This window comes from Ostrinia nubilalis, chromosome 12 (genome assembly GCF_963855985.1).
Source record: "Ostrinia nubilalis chromosome 12, ilOstNubi1.1, whole genome shotgun sequence".
Taxonomy (NCBI): Eukaryota; Metazoa; Arthropoda; class Insecta; order Lepidoptera; family Crambidae; genus Ostrinia; species Ostrinia nubilalis.
Genome location: NC_087099.1, coordinates 15941960 through 15966439, shown reverse-complemented (window position 1 = coordinate 15966439; position 24480 = coordinate 15941960). Strand labels below are relative to the sequence as shown.

The 24480-nt window shown below is 35.4% G+C and overlaps 1 protein-coding gene across 1 annotated transcript in view; it reads right to left on the bottom strand.

Moving 5' to 3' along the window:
- Positions 1-18213, bottom strand: part of LOC135077047 (synaptic vesicle glycoprotein 2B-like) — a 45222-nt gene extending 27009 nt beyond the window's left edge. The window contains exons 1-2 of the mRNA XM_063971642.1: positions 17900-18213; positions 7453-7506 (exon numbers count right to left, since the gene is read on the bottom strand). Of these exons, the coding sequence (XP_063827712.1) occupies positions 7453-7506; positions 17900-17927 (82 nt within the window). The 5' untranslated portion in view covers positions 17928-18213. The remainder of the gene's footprint in view (positions 1-7452; positions 7507-17899) is intronic.
- Between the last annotated feature and the right edge of the window lie 6267 nt (positions 18214-24480).

Here is a 24480-nt window from a genome sequence, read left to right as displayed (position 1 = left end):
TAGGTAATCATTTTCTCACGAAGAATAAAGAAATTAGACCTAAAGGGTAGATTCGACCAAACAAGAGTAAATGTTAATTTCAGAATAAATCGTCAGGTTAGACATTTTGACATATTTCCCATACTGAAACTGTCAATGAGCCAGTTATACTAGGAATTATTCTAGGATAAAAGTTTGGTCGAATTGAGCATTAAACATAGAAACTTTTCCGAAAATCTTCTAATGGTAAACGTTATGTCCCATCCGTAACCGACTACCTAACATACCTATTATTTCCGGAAATAACTCGTCACAGTATCATTTTGTTGCTATATCTACAGCGTAATGGCGATTAAGTCTATTAAGAGTGTCCATTAGGTAATCCCTATTAGCAAACTAAGGGCGCGCCAAGGTCCCCGCGAGGACGCCGGGTACCCGCAGGTAAATATCGTGGGCGGCACATCTGTGGCGAGGTTATCAAATTTGATTAGGGTACGTAGTCATATCAATAGTTTATTTATATAATTAATGTTTAACTGCCCAGCTCGCATCAATACTTATGACTATAATTTATAGATTTCAAAGACTGTAAACCCTTAAAAAGGAGGCTGACAATAGTGACTGAGTTTCTTGCGCTGCTTCTTCTCAGCACTGGCCCGTTTATTGTCCCGAAGCAGTGGTAGGGTTAATACTGGGACGTGTAAAAGTGCTTTTTAAAAGCCTATTTGCAAAAACAAATGAGTTTTAAAGAGTTTTTTTTATACGTAGCCCTAGTAATAAAGCAGATAAGTATTTATATTTTCTAGCTGCGCCCGCGGCTGCGTACGCGTGACTCGTTTTCGAACGAGACTTCTATTTTATCTAAAATGCTAACAGTCGCAAAGTTTTTTGAAAATCTAATTTTCTAAGCCATATCTTAATTTTTCTAATAAACATATAAATAAAACTTTTTTCTTTCTTTCAACTGACGACATCATTTGTAAGTAGGTAGGTAAAGCTATTTTTCTTCCTCGACCATTAAAATCAAATCAATTATTTATTTATGCACCAAGTCAAACACTGTAATGATGTTTACCGCTTTCAAACACAACCCAAATAAACCTGTTAAAACCAAAAATAACATACCTATATTTTGTTCAAGTAAAATGTTTCAATCAACGAAAAACCGAGGTTTGCGCGAAACCTCATACAACATTTTGAATTGGCACGCGTCAAGATGGCGGCCGTATGTCATCCGCGTTTCCCGCCAAAACAAACCTTGACTCGAAAGAAACAGTTATTGGGTACTTCTCATTTACACTCAAATTTGATGGTCACACAATAATAGTTCATAAACGGTATAAGTTAGAACAATAACTTTGAAATCAGATGATAAAATATCTATTTAGCTACATACAAAATAAATTTTATCGTAATAGAAGCAAAAATAATACGAAAAAATCACATGAAACGATAAAAAACGGGGTCATTTTTCGCGTTCTCATCGTGTCACACCTTCGGTTGCAATGAAACATTTGGTTACTGCATTCACAATTTTCATTCAATTTGTGTGTAGCATATACTAAAATCATCGTAATTAAATTTACTTTCCACACTATAGTCAAAAAAATATCTTCTTATAATTATTTTGAATTGAGAAAGCGAAATACGTTGGTCACACGATTTTAGGTACCTAAAATTTTGAGTAATAATACAAGATTGCCGTTAAACCGAACACCAACAACCAATCACAGCGTTCTATTCGGTTAACGTCAGTCGCGCTTCGACCATTGGGAAGGTGAGATAGGTCGATCGTCACTCCGCGAAAAAAATACGTAACTTTTTGTGATTATCCATAGACATACCGTCGCTTGCTTGAACAATATTTTCTACCTCTAAAATTTAAACAATTTAATTGAAACTTTGCCATTGAACACTTAACATGTTAGACTTATTTGTGTAGTATTCAACTTGAACCGTTAAATTCAAATTTAAGGATAATTCATAAAAAACTAAAATTTTCGTCACCTTCGTGGCATCACCTTCGTGGTGTTTTATACACGAAGGTGATTTAAGGCCACGAAAGTGATTTCTTGCTTTGGTTTATTTTAAAATATAGTGATTGGTGTTTATGTTTTTACAATATTTTAATAACTAATAAATTATACGTGGTAAGTAGAGATCAGTACATCAATAAATAAATAAGGGCCTCGTATTTTTGTTGTCTGTCTGTCTGTGTGACTGTATGTATGTCTGTATATGTGACTGTGTGTGTATCTGTTTGTAAGATAAATTTAATCTGAAGTTTGAGTTAAAAGTTGTACAACAAAAATACGAGGCCCTCTTGCCTAAATAAAAAATATATTTTTGTTGAGGGACTGATAATCAGTTAGAGTTCTTTTTATTGAGGTACTGATAATCCGTTTTTTGCTTCTTTAGCATTTCAGAATAAATAAATAAATAAATAATCTTTGGACAATTTCACACAGCGCCAGCTAGCCCCAAAGTAAGCAACTTAATGCTTGTGTTATGGGTGCTAGCTTAACGGATATACTACTTATATACTTTTTTTTTTAAATACATAAACATAGTCACACCCAGACCCATCACAGAAATTAAAATTCATCATTTCAATTTCTGCCCGGCCGGGAATCGAACCCGGGACCTCTCGGCATAGTAGTCCGTTCTGAACCACTACACCAAACGGCCGACATGACGACGAGAATGCCACCAGTGTCACCCTTAAAGCCAATTGCGTAGAATCTTGTAACTTAGTAGGTGACGTAATCGGTAAAATTTTATCTTGTATTTAAGTAGGTAATATTGTTATTGCTATTTATCTATGAAAATAAGACAAAATACATGTTTTATAAACACTTAAGAGTCATTTACAGTAGTAAAGTTTGAAAAAATTATTGCTGTGAAGTACAGAATCACTTTCGTGGCATCAAAAAATTCAAAACGTTAAAGCTTCCAAACGAGACTCACTATTTGACTGATTTACTGAGAATATAACCTTCGCATCAAGCGCTACAATTTTTGTTTACAAAAAGTTGAAATAAGTTAGAAATAAAATTCGCCACGAAGGTGACGATGAGAACCGTGGCGATGAGAAATAGCCTATTGCTTCTTTTGAAGCTTTCCTGAAGCCTGAAAATTAGTTAAACACATGAATTTAACTGTATGATGGCTGCATTTATTAGCGACAGTTGAGTGAAAGCTACGGCTCGTGCGTCAGCGAAAGAGGCTTGTTTGTTCGCTTTTCTTTGGTTTTCACGATCCTTAATTAATCTATACTTCTATCTAATCTATACCAGTCTATACCTACTAATATTATAAATGCGAAAGTACGAGTAACTCTGTTTGTCTGTCTGTCTGTCTTGCTTTCACGCCTAAACCACTGAACCGATTTTGATGAAGATTGTCATAGAGATAGTTTGAGTCCCGTGAAAGGACATATGATAGTTTTTATCTCGGTTTTTGCAACGGGGATGCGCGCGGTAAAGTTTTTCTATGACAGACAAAATTCCACTTGCCACTCGGTAGATATGTAGAACTTTGACAGTGATATGGTTACGATTGTAAGGGTATTGCCGAGGTCTGGACTCAGGGATATACTGAAAGATTCACATGCCCAGCAGTGGACTGTGGTAGGCATTATTATGAAGACAATGATGCCAGCTTTTAGCCCTTTATACCTAAGTAGGTATGACTTCCCTCACGGCTTAAGTGAATAATATAGTTACTCGCTGCACAAGTGTGATCATCTGCATCTTCACTTACTTAACATCTGGTGAAATTGTGACTAAATATTAAAGTTTAATTCGACAACACGAATGTAGGTACAAATGGAAGTGCCTACGTAATTCGAGTGAATCTCATGAGAGCTTGAGTTATCGACTGGTCGTTAATGATTAATGATCCATTAAAGTTTCACGAGACCATTAACGTTACGATTTCATGATATCAAACGATCTCAGAAAGCCTTGATATAAACAATTTAGCTATGTGCTAAATTATAATCCTCGTACCTACTTATATTTCCTAGTTTTTTCATTAATCAGTGACAGAGTTTCACACATTTCAATTTCAAAACGTAATCCCATTCATTGCAAAGGCTAAATTAATCATTTTTGTGCCAGCTAAAGTAGATGTAAGTGTTTTGACCTTTATGAAATTAGCAAATGAAATAAAACAAGTAATACCTATGTGATCAACAAGTCGTTTTACGGTTGAAAATCATTTAAGCTGCTGAAAACTATCAAATTTTTTTTTAATGTTTAAACATTCTGTATACTTATAGGTATCAACTTTATAAAACTTCAACAGTTTGCTTTTAAAAAGCACCTTTACGTGTCTTTAATATAAAAAAATACACTGTCTAACCATCACAAAACTGAGATTTACTCTATTATGTGCTCCTACACTACTCCTATTATTAGCTGAAAATATTATTATAAAAGATATCCACTAGGATAATAGGCCTGTCAAAGGCTCCCGTTACAAAGTGGGTTTGTTAATGACAAAACAATACAAAGCCGGCCCACGCCCACGCGCCAAGATCGTGTGACGTCATCGATGGCCGGCGGTGACGTCACCAATACCGGTCAAGGTTCTTGATAGAGAATCTTCTGTTTAATTTAACTGAAAGTTCTGAGGAATTAATTATGATAAGACCATACAAGTCCATAATTTTCTTGCTACTATGGAATCGTGTAGAGTCGATCGAATCCAACTGAATGGTCCAAGTATTTAAATAAATTAAATGAAAAATAATACAATGTTAAGAAACTGAGCTTTCGTAGCGCAAGTCGCGTACATACCTCTTAAAAATAGCATACGAGTATATTGTTGTTTAAGATTAACGCATATTAAACATTCAATTCCAATTAAGCAATAGTGCCTACCTCTGAAAAGCTAGGGCGGATCGCTGAAACATTTTTGCGGTCATTCCCCGTTCCGTCAATTATACCTATTTCCTGAAACTTCCTGAAATCTACTGCCTATAAACTGCTATATTTATGTTACTGTCCAAAACAAACAATAAAGGTCGTCTTCAGTGGCGCCCCCGCGGAAAGTTCCGACAACTTGTTGCCGTGCTAACGACCCGTCGCGCGTTTGCTAACCTTAACAACACTTTTGACTTGTTAGTTAATTATCTTTAGTTCATTACAACGTTCCATCGTCTTTATAAAGTTTATAGACCAATCCACAGTAACATTTAGTACGCGTGATAAAGGTCACGTGTAATTTAAGTGAAGTCTAACAAAAAAAGAAAATAGGCAACAATGAAACGGTTCATTCTTAATTGATTCGACTTTGTGCTAAATATAATAAAGTACAAGTACTTAAATACCTCAATTCTCGGTTTAGACGGTCAGCTACGAAGTACGAAGTAATATAAACTCTATTTTATGTATTCCTGAATCAATGAGCGAGTAAAAAATAAAAAATAGACATCATAAAACCGAAGTTACCAAAAACATACATTTCATCAATTTTAAAATGGAATTGAAGTTATTTTTGTAAGCTATTATAACAAGTTCGTGCCCACACAGTTAAATATTAGTTTAGTTCACGTCAAAGCCACCGCGTTGTATATTTAGTTACTGCGCCTCTGACATTGGAGAGAAATGACTTTTCACGATTCTGGGACTCGTCGAGTCGCAGTAAAAATGTAAGGAATAATTACCAGCGGGAAATTCTGCAAAATATCAATAAATCAGCTCATCCGACCATCTCTGTCATTCATAAGATATTTACTAGTAACAACAAAAGTATAAGCAAGTATATTACTGTATACTTAGGTGTCTCGCATCATTTTAATGTTCGACATTTCCTACTGTTGACACACAGCCAAACAATAGGTACTATTCAAACATAGTATTTAATAAATACATCTATGTGCCATCAAATACAATACTTTTTAAATACAACTACAGTATACTACCTACAGCAAAGCTCTTCTAGATTTAATCGAATTAGTAGGCTAGGAGTGTACTTATCTACTTTAAAATAAATAAACATGACATGATAACATTTTTTAAAACGTGAATCGGTATTCAGATATGACTTGATTAATTACAAAACACAACAAACTCTCATCGAAGTAGGTACTTAACTAATCATCACTTAAGATTTGAGAAAATTGTTTTTACATCTTGAGCCGCCCACCTGAATGAGTCACGGCTCAAAAATGTAATTAAGCTTCGGGGAAATTTAGAAAAACATCGTGAGAGAATAACAAGTATTGTTTTTGCTATCGCCAATGATTGAGCGATAACACAGTTTTACCTCGGAACCGCATTCAAGTACATGTTTAGTTTTTGGGAATTTATAATTTTCATGAATTTGTTTTGAGTGTTGTTTACCATTACTGTGATTTTCTTTTGACTCTCACATAGGATAAGTAGGTACCACATCTAACGGGTGCTTAAATTGCTTAGGCCTACTGATATTAAATTTAATATTTTGTGTAGGTGCAAAAAGTTTTGCGATATTTCATATTATGGCGACTCCCAACATATCCAGTAACAACTCAGAATTATTTTTTTTTCATATTGACTCCACTAGGCTTCGAACCCGGCACTAGCAATCAAGGCAATTCACCGCCTCCACCTGACGTTGCCAGGGGTATAAAGCTAAACGATGGTGATAAAGGCAGATAGGGGAGCTGGGAGGGTCGCCGCGCCCTGGGGTCACGGCCCACGGCATCAAGACACTGCTAGTGTACTAATCAAGAGAACTAACTAGGTCCAAAATAGCTCAGTCGTTACGTTAGGCTGAAATGTTGTACTGATTTTATTATGCTATCGGCACGGTCTTAGATTATAATGTGAAATAGGTATAATCGTATTAACCGTAATGATAGTAACTACAGGGTGGCCCAGAAGAAAATTCACTTTTGAAAATTCAAGGAATCGAAAACTGTAACTTTTTGTAGAACTTTAACTATTGCAATTTAAATGAAAGGACATCATCCACGTTTCATATATTTTTGGTCCAAAATCAAAAGTGCCGGCCAACAAATAAAAGTGCTGTATTCTGACAGAATACGTCTGCCTTAGCATTTGTTACTATGGCACCAAAGCTGTAGCACCACTGTGCGTCGAGTATTTGAGATCTAAAATTCATCGACGATTCATACATTTTTTGTTAAAAATCAAAAGTGTCGGCCAATAAAAAAAAATATTTTTAAATTTACTTTATTTTATAAATTTCATCGTACATGTGATTCCCTTGACGTTTACAACATTCGGTCAACATACGTCAAAATTTTGGAAAACTTTCGTTAGAGTTACCTCTTAATGGATTCAGGATGGATCAAAGCTCAAAACTCGATTCATTCTTAGTCGTAGATTATACGACTAAGAATGAATCAAGTTTTGAGCTTTATTATGTAACACACACTTCAATCTATCACTACTATACCATTGTGCATGAATTTACACAAAAATGTCCATATAAGGCGTTAAAAAAGCATTGTTTACTTACCGGCGTGGTGCAGGGCGGTCTCGAACGGCGCCCTTTGCAGCCGGTCCTTGGTCTCTGCCAACACAGAATTAGATCAGAATGGCTGCCAACGCGCTGTGTGCGCGCGCGCACGTCGCGGCTACACGGCTTTTAGGCAATTTTAAAAGGTAAACATGGGGTGAACAAAAGTAGTAAACAACGTGTAGAGTTTTCGTATTGAACATGATTTTTACTTGAATCGACTGGTTTGGAGACTCAAAACCACGACTCATTGGTGGCTCTACCTTTTTTTATGCTGGAAGCCAGCGTTGTTCCATCAACGTAGGTAGTTTATGTGCTCATAAAGAAAGTAATATGCTTATTGACCCATTTTCATTTTTGTAACATTCTCATTTACTTTTATTTGCAAGTAGCAGATGATACTATTTACAAATCTATTCTAGCGATCATTATCAACCTTTGGTTATGACATTTACAGTGCCAATTTAGAAATTAAATATATCTATGTACACCAGTAAATCTCACGCATAATTGTTTCAATTATTGTTATTAACAAATTAACAACTATTATTAAATAATTCGCCATTTGCAAATTACTGGACTTCCCAGAGTAATTACACAGCCATTATTTGAATCAGGTAACTACAAAGGTTAGATACCTACTTTACTTAAGTAATATTGCAAGATTATAACAATAACAAATAAATTGCTTTGAGTAGAATAACGATTATTTAATCATCCATTAACACCAAGTGAAAGTGACCCGCGATTACGTATTAACTATGTTATATTAAAAAGCAGCTAATTGATAACCTTTGCTATAAGTATGTAGATCAGTAAAACAAAAGTCAACTTTGTTTATGAATTTTGTAGAAATGAGAATTGATTAATTTTTATAATCGAACCCAGTAACCGTAGGTACTTATTTTGAAGACAAATTGTTTTAAATTATTGCTTTTTGAAAAACTCATCCCTAATATTATTTTAATCCCTAATATCCTATACCTATTTATAGTGATTCATTAATACAATTATGTACATTAAATAAAATACTGTCTCCGTAATATACCTTTTTATCACCTTAGCTAGTACCTAAATAATTGCTAGTAAATTAATGCCCCTAAAGATATCTCTTTTTGAAATCTTCGATGAATTAATCTCTATTTAAAGTTTAATAATGGAAGACAAGTGAAAAACGTGATGAGGAAAAGACAGACTAGTCAACTACGAAATTCCAAGCCGGATTTTATGCTCGTACCATTCCAAATGACTCAATTGTTTTTCTAGTTGCATTTTCCTGTAATTGCTACCAATTGTCACTTTCACTGTCATCATAAAGATCATATAACTGGCCATCAGTGGGGCGATTGGGAATCCTTGTCAAGTTCGTGCCAACTTGCGCGTGCGCACAAAACAAAGCTCTCAATCAAGGCGACAGTTATTGTATAGATCGAGACTAAAAACATTATAGTTAAAGAAGCTTAAAAATATTTCTAATTTCCAGTAGAGTAGTACCAGCATCGTGGTCCAGCGGTTGGCGATTTCTGTGCAAATTCAGGTTCTAGGATATAGTATCAAATAACTTTGTGTATGTTGTACCTACAGACCTACGTAATATTTTTGTACTCACACAATAGATGAAGGTTCACGAAATGCAAGCTAGGGGATCCCCCTTATCACTGTCATAATCTACCTATGATCAATACTCAGGAAAATAGGTCTTATCATAAATCAAAGACAAATATTCTTAACCGCTTGTCAATTTTTTTTGTTATACGTAGGTATTCGATTGTTTATGATATTATTGGATCTCTTTTGCTTTTCCTTATCTTACTACACTAGGTACTTCATAACTTTACAGTGTCTCTAAATATGTACTAAATAAGAGTCTCAAAGCGAATCCCTCAGACGTGTAGAAACCAGCCTTAGTTCCTAATCCAGAACATTGTCCAGAACATTATTTAATCCACTTGCAGCTAGTGAGAATCTAGAGCATAAAGAATACACCAATCAACTTTTATGAGAAGGTTATAACATAAACTAGGTTTACAGACAGTCTGTCTAGCCCACAGCCGCAATAATTATAATCTTTGCCCATATATCTATTAAAGAACAACAATGAACTTAACTAAGGTCAAAAACAAAGCAGGAATGCGGCTACCACATAGCATTCGCGGTCGCTTTAATGTTAGATTAATCCCACAACAAGTTATTAGCACCAATCAAACTAATTGAAACATACCCGCGGGACCAGATAAATAACTCATTCGTGTGGCCAGATTTTTCTGGATGCAACCGCCTGGATCTGGTTTGGGCCGGTAAAAAGTGGATGCTAAATGACTTTATTTTGAGTATGATCTGCTGTTGACGGCAATGTTAATGTAGGTTATTAAAATTTGGATCTGGATGTGGTTAGAATAACATTGCATAAGACCAGATGTCACCGGTTGATGCAAGGCGCATCGTTCGCAGAACAGACACAACCGTGTTGGGGAGGAAAAGTTCTCGAGTTGCGACGAATTAATTAGAAGTCGTAGCGTGAATAAGCTCTCATCCATCTGTGGCTAGATTAATGAGCTTTAAGTTTTGGGAAGCCAGTGAATTTTAACCGCCCTAGCCGCCCCAGCGTTAGGCGGTAAAATCCTATTCAGTAAAGTGAACTTCCTGTCACAAATCATACACATTTCCATCATTACCGTATCTTATCACGATAAATATCTGCCAGACTACACACATACGTGCCAATACTAATGCTATCACTTTATCGTTCAGCAATTTGAGCTTTAACGTGAAAATTAGAGGCGCTAATTCCCCATATCGGCGACTGCGACTCCAAACACTTCCCATATTAGCGTCATGTGTTATCTACCATACAACCTCCGTCATATCTGTTATCTACGTAATGACCACTCCAGCGGTTATTGTCGGCTTAATAATTGCAGAAAGGATATATTAAAGTTTTTAAAATATTACAGACGAAAATGTATTAAGGCTAAGATAAGATAGAGTGTGAAAAAAAATCAAATCGGCCAACAAAATAAATGAAAAAGTCTGAAAAATATAAGAATTAGACAGGACACGCGTGAAAGTGAGATCCTAAACCTTTAGAACTTGAATAGATCCTTTCTAATGATACCTAAGGCTCGATTTTTCTAGCTACAGGACAAAGTTTTTTCTTTTTGTGTAATTATTATGTACAAGTTTTGTAATGGTTTAAGGAAAGACAAAGATCTCGTCGTAGTACAAAAGCGAGTAGGTAGACAAAAATATGATTGGCAGACAATAAATTAACCACTTCCAATATAAGTTATTTTTAAGATTTTTAGTCTGATAAATTACTAACAACATAAAAATCCTGAAACATGAAAGACCTTTACCTAATTCAATAAAAAACACGTTTCAATCAAATCACAGACAACTGATAACGAACTAATCTCACGAAACACATGTACGTGTCGAAAATAAGGGGATTAAGTAGCCCTTAATCATACGCTAATTAATTTAATCTTATCTGACAGATAGCTGCGACTAATTAGCAGTATGTGAAGCCACTGCCTTGCTGTCTGAATGCCAATATTCTGAATAACGAAATTTTAATCAGTGGTTGATAAAATAAAAGAAATCGGTGGACTGTGGAATTGACTTTTAATTTTACTGCATTTTTTATTTATTGCATCAAGTACTACCTAGATCACACGTATTTTTTTAAGAATTTCAATTTGTAAATCCTGTTAAACCCTTATAGTAAGCTAAATATGCTTGTGTTATGAGTGGATTCACCAAATAGTCCGCGTTCCTCGGATCACGAGTCGGCCAGCCCCATACCTTGTACCTACACTGCTCGGCTATCGTCGCTTCGTATTTGTACATGCTAATATTTGTAACTTAGATCTATCTAATCGATCTATCTAATCGATCGAATCAGAAATGAGGAGATCCGCAGGAGAACCAAAGTAACCGACATAGCTCGCAGAATTGCTAAAATCAAGTGGCAGTGGGCGGGGCACATAGCTCGTAGAGACGATGGCCGTTGGGGCAGGAAAGTTCTCGAGTGGCGACCACGGGCTGGAAGACGTAGCGTGGGCAGGCCTCCTACTAGGTGGACCGACGATCTGGTAAAGGTCGCGGGAAGAGCCTGGATGCGGGCAGCGCAGGACCGTTCATTGTGGAAAACCTTGGGGGAGGCCTTTGTCCAGCAGTGGACGTCATTTGGCTGAAAAGAAGAAGAAGAAGAAGAAGATCTATCTAAACATGATTTATACTACATTTCACTCAATGCAAATATAGTAGGTACACCCAATAAGATTTCAAGGAAGCCAGGATGAGCACACTTTATAGCGCATTATTGCTGTCCGATAAGTTTTTATTGCTACACAATAAAAGTGTAACAGCAATATTGCTTCTAAATTACAATAATTACCGACTCTATGAAAAACAATTGAATGATTTATAGACTTATGCTATCATTGAAATGCGTACTATTACTACTACTATTCGTGTGGGATGTAAAAACCCTCGTCTAAGACCTAATTAACCCTTTCTTTTGCTATCGTGTGGTTTAACAACTACTGAAGCAGACGGCTCAAAGCAAGGTACACTGCACACTACATCCGAAGCACGGAATCTTGTTCTTTAAAGTTAATTCAAGTCTGCAATATCCTATCAAATATACATAGTTAGGAAGAAATTAAGAAACGATGTAATTTTTTTCGTTTACCACATTTGACAATCAAAACTTTTGACTGGTAGAGCCTCTCTAACTCTTACCGCTGAACGCTGAACCCTGGAGGCGACAAACCATTCTTCCTTTTATTTATTTATTGATGCAAAACACTTGAGCTTACAGAGCAGGTCCAAAGCGCTCACAAGCTTAAAAATAAAAATAAAATAAACGTATCAAATACTTAAGTCACAGATAAAATAAATGCAGTTTATAAATTAAATAATATAAAGAAACACTGAACAAGAGAAAAAAATGTCAATGGTCAAATACATGGTCAATTTGGAAATATTGCTTTATAGGAAAGCTATTTATGCCTACCTGAATTTTGAGTGATTATTATGTAATGAAAAGCTAAAAAAAAGTGTATCAAGTGACAAAATATTGATCAATCTATCATAATTGAAGGTGATTATCCCTAGGACAGTAACCTATAATGGTTTAATTTGATATAAAACATAATCAACCTCGAGTAGTGACGTGAGCCTGGGTGTAAAGGTAAATACGATAGCATCCATGTGCTTCTGAGTAATCAACTTTTCATCATTGAACTAAGGCAGTTGATAAAAGTAATGATTCATAAACTTGTTTGATGATTTAACGTTTTTATTTAATCGTGCATGTTTAACGTTACAATTTCTAATATGTAATTACACTTGATGGGTCTGCAACCTTCGCGTACGCGTGACAACGTCTTTCGGACGCTCACTTCAGTGGTATTCAGACATTTTTTTTTTATATAAAATTGGACTTAAAATTACATTTACCTCCATAATAATGGCATTGGCACTTCGTCCAAACATAGACGGATATAAGAAACTAAACTAGATATGTTTGAAAAAATAAATAGACTTCATTAACTGAACATCGGTTACATTGCATCACTAATGCAACAATTTTATTATAAACTAGCGGCCACCCGCGAGCTCGTACGCGTGGATCCCGTTTTTCCCCCTTAGGGGTGGAGTTTCGTAAAATACGTTCTTAGTGAACACCTACGTTCTAAAAGGAACCCCCATGTAAAATTTGGGACTCCTACCACTTGTAGTTACTGAGATTTCGTGATGAGTGCGTGAGTCAGTCAGTCAATCGCGTTATAGATATAGTTTTATTGCCCTTGTTGGTAGTTAGGTATTTTATTTTTACAATTTATAAAACTGCACCTCAAAGCACGTGAATTCGCTGCCAATATCACTGCTTATCAGCCATTTTTGTGGAATTAAAATTATCTGAACAAATCCTACGATAATTGTGATTTTATCAACAAGGATTTGTGTTGAACATGTGTAATCTGGAATTGATTTTGAAGGTGTTGTAAACTGTGGGATTGCTACTGATAGTGATGGCTCATGGACTTTGCAAAAAACTGATGTAATCATGACGATATATTTCTGGGCTGGCTCGTTATAATTTACCAAGATGAAAGTCCAATTTCGTGTTTTATCATGCTACCTACTCCTATTTATGTGAGGTTAAAATGCACAAAACGTTAATTAATTGAAAATATTTATTTCTCACCACACACCACACCTACATTTTAGCTAGGTACTCGTACCTATTATTAAAAACTTCTTGTAACTATATAATCTGTTTAAGGTGGATGTATTATTTACTAGCTGCGCTCTACACTCTCTTAAAAGGAGTTTGCTATAGTTTTACATACGAGTACTATGTGTCATTTATTTACGGTAAACTACGGAACCTTGAAGACATTCAATTTCCGCCTTAAAATTGTTTTTTATCAATCGAATGATTTGAAACTAACAAAAAGATTAAGATTGTAGGGCTGAAGGGCTTACAATTACTTGTTAAGTACACTACTTAGTAATATTATAATCCTGGTAAACACAGGATAACATTAGGATTAAATTACTATGATTTGATTAAAAAACATGTGAGCATTAACGGATTTGCCTAGAAAATTATAGATTTGTACCTTAGATAAAGTAAGCCTAATTATCTATAGCAATTACAACAATATGAGGATAATGTTTTATTATTTTTAACTAGTCACTCTAAAAATACATTATATTCGAACTTCAGCATGCCTAAGCATATTTTCATTCATTTTCACGAACTTTGAACTTAATTTTCCGTAATAACTCTCAAGAATTTTTAAACTTTTAAATACGATATGACATTCACCTTTCGTAGACAAAATAAATCATTAGCAAAACGTAGAAAGCGTATTATGTCAACAAGATGCGCCGGAGTCGATGCTCGGGTGACATTACTGTCAGATACGTTCGGTTGACTCCAGATAATAGGGTCTTGGGCCGTCTGATCTGTCCAAATACCGATTGGAAGGTAATTAATAAGTTTTTGACCTGCTTTCGCCAATTATGTAAACATGTTTGTAAAATAATTGCAACATAATTATCTTTTCTTTTTATTAATTTTATCAGTGGGGCAGTTACACTTGCACTTGACTATCGAATTTCGTATGAGTAATAAAATAAACAAGAAAGACTTTACCCTCTAACAGTGGTCAACACAACACACTGGAGTAGTGTGATTGACAGGCATTTTCCCAGCAGGATGAATAGTCAAATTAAATAAAATAATCACGAAACGTTCGATAATAATGATACTACTGAAGGGTCATGAGATGCTATTTTATTACATACACATACGCTTGCGTGCGACACAGTATTTTAACCCAAAATTGCAATAAAACTTATTTCTTAACTACTTGTGATCTCCTGGTTAACATTTAAAATAGACTTAAACGATGAAGGATTTGTATTTTTTTTGTTGAGTTTCATAATGTATATTTTATCGTACATTCTCAAAGCTAGCAAATGTAACGCGTGTTGTTTACAAACCGGCGGTGACACTCGCCTCAATGAAAGATCTATTATTACCGATACATGCGCGTGCGCCAAATATCGGACGCGACGCTGTTCATGTACCTACGCGACGTTTGTCTATTAAACTGGTACACAATAATCAATACCGGATCGATTGAGATATTTTGAATGATTTGTTGTTGTATTTTTTTAAATTTAACCAAAATTTTGTAAATCATTCCTTATAAATAATGACAACTGTTGCTAAACCCCGTATTTATCAAAGCTAGTATTTTCTTTAAACTTCAAAATAATAGTTAATTTCGATAAGTGTTGAGTTAATATTAATATATGACCCATATAAATACTGATAATGTAGGTACGTGAGTACATTTAAATCTAGTAAAAGTCATAGTTAAAGTTTATCTAAGCTTCTTCTTAAAGAATTTTATGATTTATTGAGTTTCCAATCAAACATACAAACGAAAAAATATTGTGTTTACATTAAAAAAGGTTCTCTTCTTTCTTTCTTCCCTTCTAAATTTATTATTATTTATTCATTTTCATTTCCTTACTACGCAAATTCGGAGTCGTAGCGGCTACGAGCTACGCGCTACGTCGTAGACGCCTGACGTCACTCGCGTAGCCACCGCCCTTGTAGGCCACTGCACTTGAACCACTAAATGTATAAATAAACTATTAATTATTAATTTTCGTAGATCATTAACGATTTTTGTGCAAACCTTGTTCAATATTGAACCATCTTGAAAAGCAAAAAGGTTCCTTATTCAGCTGTATTTGTTTCTACAAATTGTCTCTAATTAAATAGAATATAATAAATCATTCAAACTGCATTATACTCACGCAACTTTATACATAAGTAACGTCCGATACAAAATATGCGTTCTCAATATTTTATAATCAATTTAATACCCTATTTCTTTCAAAACCTTATCTACAAAAATCTTGTCAAGTAATGCTCAGCTACAACTTAGTCACATTATTTGTACTAACACGCGTCCCTGTTTTAATTCATCAAGAATTTCATTGATAAACGGATTAAACCATCGATCCCTTCCGAAATGACATCATCGAGTTTGAAAAACAGCCTCTACATGACGCTTCGAGAATTTCTAGAATTATCCAGCGAAACAAGTGCAGTCGAGTTTGTGGTAGAAAAATGTTTTCATAATAAGTCCGAGCGTTAATGGACAGTGTTAGCGTAGCGGGCGATTCTTCAGAAAGAAGGGAAGTAATCAAAAAGTGCGAGCGTATACACGAAACTTTGACAGTCATGATGAAATTTTGACTTTTTTGACTTTTTGACTTTGACTTTTTTTTGACTTTGACTTTGACTTTGAAACAGCAAAAAATGATAATGATGATGATAGATCTTTTGTAACGTTTTGTAAGATTTTCAGACAGATTGAGCAACTCGAACTATCAGAGCCTACCTGTTTAAGCTAATAATTGATTTATTTAAAAACGGGAAGGGATAGGTTAGCATTAATGTTAGTTTTACCATAGAAGATATTAAGATAAGAATTTAGATTTTAGGTAAAACGCCATCGGCCTTATCGCTCAGTGAAATGCCATGCCAGACAGCGTCTGCTGTATTTTAGTTTCAGAGTCAAGGCAGACGACTGAAATAAGAACATCAGAATAATAATTATCATCATCAAACGTTTGAAGTTTGCCAATTTCACTCCTAAGCGATGTAGAGAGCGGTCAAATGCACTATTAATAAAAAGTGACGTTATCCATTTTATGAGGCTGGGTTTTGTGACAGGATTGTTTTAGAATAAAGTACTTTGCTTATGATTTATGATTACACGAAATGCGACTTATTTTATACAGTTTATTTTGACATAGAAACATAAAATGTTATTAAAAAGACGTGTTCACCATTCAATACCAAATTACTTAGGTGATTTTAGGATAGTATAGTTATAATTGTTGAGTGATTTGTTAAATCCTGGCTTGAGGTAGAGATTACTGAAACTGGATTAGAAAAACCACCGGCTTTTGATTTTAGATCAACAATGGGCAACGCATCCAAGATGAAATGAAGAGGGTAGAGTTTACGATATTGGACATGAACATAAAGAATATTATCAATTACTTCTCTTTTACGATTTCTGCGTCGAAGAGACAGCTGTTGATAAATGTACTTTCGTCACGAGCAATATAACTTCCCGAAGCTCCAGTTTTTAATCGAAGTATCTATTTATTCTCCCTTATCTGTCACATGACTGGTTGTAAGCACATTAGTGTAGCAAAAGTTTATGTACTTTTTTATTAACACAGCTATTACAGGCCCTAAAGGAACGTTCTTTATCTGAAGTCTATAGGATTTCAAATATTTAACTTTTGAGTGCTTAAACTTGCGGTATTTATCGATGACTTCCAAATTAAACTCTTGAAATGTACATTCCGAGTATTTACAACGCTCACTGGACATTTCTCTCGCCGGCGACCGCATATAATGTCAAATACAATGGAGTTTATTGCCGTGTTTGTGTTATTTACTGGTGCAAATAAGTGGTATATAAATAGCATTGCAACTTTGCAAAATCGCTTTATTGGCACGGATATTGGACAAAATGGCGATTTTGTTTCGGCGATCTTCAGATTTAAATTTTTTCGCAAAGTGCACAACAGGTTTTTTAAATTATGTACACAGAAATGTTCACGTCTCTTGAAATAAAGCAGCCGATTTATTTCAAGTGAAAATCATGTTCAATGTGCATTAAGAGTTATGTACAAAAATCACAATTTAATTACTTAATTAATTTAATGCTCTTTTCATTTGCATCATTCGAAAATTCTTATTATTTATTTTAAGAATGATAATGGGTCAGAATGAAAATTCATTAGAGTCACGAATATTTCTTAAGAAACTTTGTCATGTAATTAAAGTAATTAGCAAAGTGAATTAAATAAAACAAAATATATTTACCTCCGTGCTCTTCCATTTTGCAACACATGTACACTCACAAAGTAAACACTACTTAAATCTAATTAACGTAACTAACTTATCAACTAGTATCACACGAAAATCAGTAATGTCTTTGCTTAAGATCACCGTTTGAAATAGTTTGGCTTTTTATCCCATTTGTTCGGTCACTTTAATTTGACTCGCGCGCGGTATGTATGCATTGGAGTTGCGAGGGAACGCGGGACTGACTGGGCGGGCGCGCGGTCGGCCGTACTAGATAGCACTGAGTAGTGATGGTGTTCGGTGAACGCGTGTTGCGGATTCGACGTCTCGCAGGGACTGCGCGGTGAGACTAGAGACCGGGGTATCTACGCCATCTTTTAATGATGATTGTGATCGAAGTAGATTGGGTTTGTCTAGGTAATCTATACAGGGTGTTTGTTTTAATGTGGAGTTGGTATAAATAACTGATCTTAGTTTTGGAGATCTATTCAAGAAATCTTTGGGTGAAATACATGGTGTTATCGTGCGTGAATAATAAGTAATTTTGAAAAATAATATGGTAGTTACTTTATGTTGGATATAAAACGTTTTAAGTCATCTAAAGCCTTTATATCAAAATAACCTTTACCTACTTATTCATAAATAAACAATGACCAAAATAATTCCGTCTATTCCATATAAAAATATACAAATATGTAATAATGTTCTTTGACTTCTCAATTAACACTCGCAAGCGGACGGCGGCGGCGGATATTTCTCGAAAACAGCTGGTTCATAAGCAAATAAGATCTTCTAACACATCTAAATATATTTAGGAAAGATTTTAGATTATACTTACTTGCCATGCGCTTTAGTTTCGGGGAATGAATTGTAACATCTTCATGTGTCCAACTTTAAAAGCTCAAAGAAATGCTTTGAGATAAATCACAAGAGTACATACCTATTACAGTACAGTACATTACATGGACTCTATTACAATTACCTAGTTAGTCACAATTAAGAATTTGTAGGTATATCATGTTAATTTTATTTCCTGTAATAAAAAAGAGGTGACTGAGGTCTTTCAGCGCCGTCTGGCTGGCGCTGAGAAGAGTGACGGCTTCTTAGTTAGCCTATTCGAATTCCTGAAAAACGACTAAGACGAAGAATCCTTTAAATAAATGGAGAAGTTGCTGAAATTCTTCTGATTGTTAACATTAAAACAATTTGAAGGCATTATTTTTCGATGCCCAAGATTTTTTAAAGAGGAAGTCAACTTTATGCCCGTTCGTTCCGTCCGTACGTTCATACTCACAAAATTGTACATCATACTTATTAAAAAGATATACCTACCACATCCCCATCGGCGCCCGCCGTACTAAAGATATACAAAGGTGGGCCGATGACAGCCCCCCACCCAATATCGACAGCGGGCCAAGGTCGCTCATTAGTCACTGGGGGCGCTACCCTGAAAAACAACCCCCATAAATTTATACATATCTCTCTCTCTATCTCTTTCATACGTAGCTGTATCTTAAGTAGAGTGACGGGGAAGGACATGAGGAGTTACGTACATGTAGAGTATAAACATCTTCTGGCCAAGTAAGACCCTTGTGTTTACACACTTGGAACTAACTGTGGTAAGGTGCCACGAGTTGCTTCGACCAGTAAATGAAAGTTATGTTTATTGGTACCTACCTACTCATCATCTTAAGCAATTCCCAAAGTTTTTACCCAAGTTTTAGTGTAATATTGGAAGGCCTGTTTTCACCATTATTCCCTAATTTTTAAGTGACCTCTATGAAAACAAAATTCTTTTTATGTGTTACTATTTTAAGGATTGATTGGTGAAAACGGGCATGAGTTTTTTCCGCCACTTCTTCTCTGCACCAGCCCCTATATTGTCTCCGAAGTAGTGGTAGGGCAAGCTAGATTTAGGACGTGTACAAGCCTCATCAGCAACAGTGATGAAGTGGCTCATGGCATGCAAAACAAACTTGGAAATTTTGTATTCTGGAGCGCTCTGAAAATATTGAAAAATTCAAAACCTGACCAAAAATCGGAGCTGGACATTCTGCCAAAGTGCTATCCCACACTAAAGCTATGTTATAACGTTAAGCTTTAGAAAACAAGCAATTTTTCAGGCCATCCATGTAGTCCGTGTGACATCACGCCGCCCGCGGCGTCCATTAAGCTGCGAATTGAAACTGGGAGCTTTTATTGCGCCATGCCGCGAGCTAAAAATAACACGAATTCAGAAAACATTACATTTGCTATTTATTAACTAAGCTATGATACTGCTGTTCGATATATCGCATAATCATGGTGACACGAGGTTTTAATTCTACGAGTAATATTTATTTGTATACTTTCACGTAAAGAAAACCTTCGTATCGCCTTATATGTAACTCTATTTATTTTGTCTAGGAACTAGAATATACCTACGCTTTCCAATATTTTTTATCCTACCACCATTTTGAGAAATTTTTTAATTGCTTAGGAGTGGCGAGAGCAACTCAGCCGCCGTTGCCTTTTTTTATTACAGGAAATACAAATTACAGAGAATGTAAGATGTGCGAGCTAGGTAGATAAATACATTTATATACTTTATCCTTTTTTAGCCATGATTAGTCGCAAATAAGGTTACTATACCATAAAATATTCCTCTTCGTGTTAAATCATGTTTTTCCCATGTATCAGTATGCCGCAGTCAAGTTCACGCGGTGGGCGCGTGTCGTGCCCACAATCAGCCCTTGTCGGACTTCTCGCTATCAGTCTATAAAAGCATCGCAGGGCTGTCCCAAAAGATACACACATAAATTTAAAAAAAAAATTGTCGCTTTGCCGTCGAGAGAACTACCTTTGTACAACATCTAACACGTTATGCGTAGTCGAACGCACAGCGTTGAATAGAGCTCTGTGTTGGTTCGTGTGTGCCATTCCGCCACTCAAGTATTGTCAATAAATAGGTTTTTGAGACCCTGTGCGTCCACACGCACTGTGAGACCTCTATACTAGTAATGTTTGTGAATACGGGTGAAAGAATAGAGATTCCAGACTAGCCGGAATAGATAAGGTGATAAAGGTGAAAGATAACAAATTAAACTGCATTCTTCATACAACTATTTTAAATAAGATAAGCTTTATGCAACAACAATAGCATTCACATAGCTTGCTAAGGCGAGAGTGAATAGGCATTTATTGGGCAGATAAGTGCTTGTTAACTTAATAAAAAAAATTAAGTCGGTTCCTACGGCGATATTGGAGCGGCATTTATTCACACATTTCGTCGATTTGTCTCGTCAGCGATCCAAAAACTAATATACTTACGTACTGAAAAACTTTCATCTTCGAATCGTTTGCGTATTCGATACCCAGCCTTCGAATTCAGCGATAACGTGTCGATCTTGATTGTTAAAATTAGTTTCATGCTACCATTTCTCCATAACTAAGTTCACTTTACGTCACGTTCACAGGGCGCGGCGCTCTGTTTAAGTTTTCATAAAAAAATTTTTAATGGCAAATTCAAATTCAAATTCAAATTCAAATTGTTTATTTGCCTACCAAGTGTACATTAAAGGTCTTATCATTAATACATGAGTGCTTATTACTTAGTTACCTAGTTAAGGCATTGCAAAAGTTTGATGGGAGGGCTACATTATTTATTTTTATAAATAAGTAAGTAAGTATGAGTGTTACATTAATATTAAATCAAATATTCTATTGAATATAATATATTATGTTATATATAATATATTTGCTAAATACTCAGAGCGCCATAATGAGGTATTTTAATAAAAAATTAAAAAGTATAATAACTTTAAAAAAAAAAAAAACCGACTTCAAATGCGTGAACACAAAAAAAAACTAAAAATTAAAAATATTGCGTATAAAAAAGTTCATCCCCAATTTTCCACCCTTGGGGGTGAAATATTTTCTTCAAATTCGCATGAAACCACCCTTTTGATAATACCTATTCAACAAAAAAATAATCAGTCAAATTGATTTATAATCGGCGGAGATATTGCGTATAAAAAAGTTCATCCCCAATTTTCCACCCTTGGGGGTTGTTTTTTCTATTATTAAATTTAAATGGGACCACCCTTGAGGTATTACCTATACGCCGAAAAAAGATTTGTTCAAATCGGTTCATAATTGGCGGAGTTATCGCGTAACAAACATAGAAAAAAAAAAAAACGTACGGGTCGAATTGAGAACCTCCTCCTTTTTTGAAGTCGGTTGAAAAGTTAGTTTGTTGTATTATTTATATGTTGTTTTATAGGGTTTGTTATTTAAATATTCGTCTAGTTTGTAGTAGCAGTTATTTATTAAGAATTGTTTTAGCTTGTTGTTAAAAATTGTGTACTTTTGTTCGTTTTTTATTTCCAGTGGTAATTTATTGTATAGCTTGATGGCCATATAGTATGGGCTGCTATTCAGCATTTTAATTCTCGAGTATGGTAGGCATAGTTTTTCTTTATGACGAGTGTTTACGTTATGGGTGTCTTGCATTTTTTTTTGGAATGAATTTATGTTTTTATAAACAAATGAACATAAATCGTGTATGTATATTGATGTTAGAGTCATTAATTTGTATTTTTTGAAATATGGTTTACAGCTTTGTGTATTATCTATTTGGGCTATAATTCTTACACATTTGAATATATAATTCTTACACATGGCAATTCGAATACGCAAACGATTCGAAGTCGAAAGTTTTTCGTGATAGAGGTACAGTTCAAATCGTATCAACAATAAGTCCTGATCCAAATAGCCGATCAATGTCCATTTGGTTGACGCGTAGTCATAATTATGTCATCTGCGATGTGTTATGTCTGGCCACGTGTTTACGTCTGGAGACCACACTAGGGAACCCTGGTCGAGACTGTGCGCATGCGCCGCAGTATTAGTAGACGTGACTCATTGCCTAATTTAATTGCGAAAACTTTGAATATCATAATAACAAACATGTTATTTTCTTGTTTGTCACATGTTTGGGATATACATATTTATCAGGATTATAAATGCAAAATTCATAAAATATACGAGTAGGTTGCACAATCAGACAGTTTGCTTTGGATAGTTAGAACTGGGTTTCGATGAATCAGCCATGATCTTATTTTATCGTTTAGAGTTAATAGGGATTGAATTGGGAATTAACTTTCCAAAGTTCAAAACTACTTACAAATTACAAATGATGTTATGTTCGTTATTTTCTTTTTTTTTTAAGATTATTAGCAATTTGTATTGCACAAATTACTAATAGTCCCGTTAGCCCCCCGTGTTAAGCTAAATAAGCTTGTGTTACGAGTGGGCTCACCACAATAGTCGAGCGGCGGTGGGATTCGAACCCGCGTTCCTCGGATCTCGAGTCAGCCACTCCGACCCCTTCACCGTTCGGCTATCGTGCTATCAAGAAGCAGTATTGTTTGAATCGACAGCAACTTTTGTATGGAACAACTGACTTTTTTCTCGTTTTCACTATTCTCCCATTTTAAAAACACATGATGTCGTGCCCTGAGTGCTCAACAACTGCACGCAAGAGGATTTAATGAATGCTGCTGACAACGCCACTCTTGTGGCGGAGTTTTGGGCTAACACTGTGTAGTTTTGTTGTCGACACGATAAGAAAAAGAAGAAGAAGTACCTACCTTCCTAGTTCATAATCACTTTGGTATCTAATTTAAAAATATACTATGTCGGTATAGTTTTTTGTGCGCAGAATTAAATCGACATACAATACAAAATCGCAGTTATTGGAATAGCGCACATTGGTTTTGGCAGCCCTGCGAGTGGACTTTGCACTCCGGTCCAAAGGGCCCGACGTCACAGTCCGAAGTCCAAGGTTCGAACCTCACTCATGGCAATCGTTGTGTGAACCTTAAGGTTTCAGTGATGACCAGCTAGTTGGACTGAAAGTCTATTTATAGCCGCCGAGTGAATCGAAAACAAATTACAGAGTGTAAGGAAAGGAATAAAGCCCATACTAGTGTAAGGGAATAATGCACAAAAGTTTAACTCATAGTTAATGTGACACTCACGTAGACAGAGTGATATTGTCCAACATTTTTAAAATATGCATTGAAAAATATTTCCAAAAATACCTTTAATAAAAAGTGCGTTTCATAATTTTTCACCTCCATCACACTAAGAATAGTTCTGTGGCATCAAAAATATAATCATGTACTGGACTATTCCCACCTCTCGTTCCCACCGCTGCAACTCCTGTGTAGCCAGGACTTACAGCTTGAACGCCAAAAAAAACTCAACCAGTGAAGGTCAAGTTTGTCCCATACCTGAGAATGCTCGTGCTCATCTTGCTAACAATTGCTCCCAGTGGGATTCGAACCTGCAACCACAGTTTTAGTGATATAATCCAGGCGGACTATTTGGATTACGGATTAGAAAAAAGTACAGTCATAACAAAGTCATTTAATTGATAAACTTGTTACTTCATATTTTATGTACTTACTTAATTATATGCAAACATTGTAAAAATGTTTCTACATTTAGGCTGTTATCTATCTCTCTTTGTCATACGTCTTAGAGCCCTGTAGGCCGTTGGTCGGGCAAGGTCACTTTACAAGTCCGGGGTTCGACGCCCGGGTATCGCTTGCACC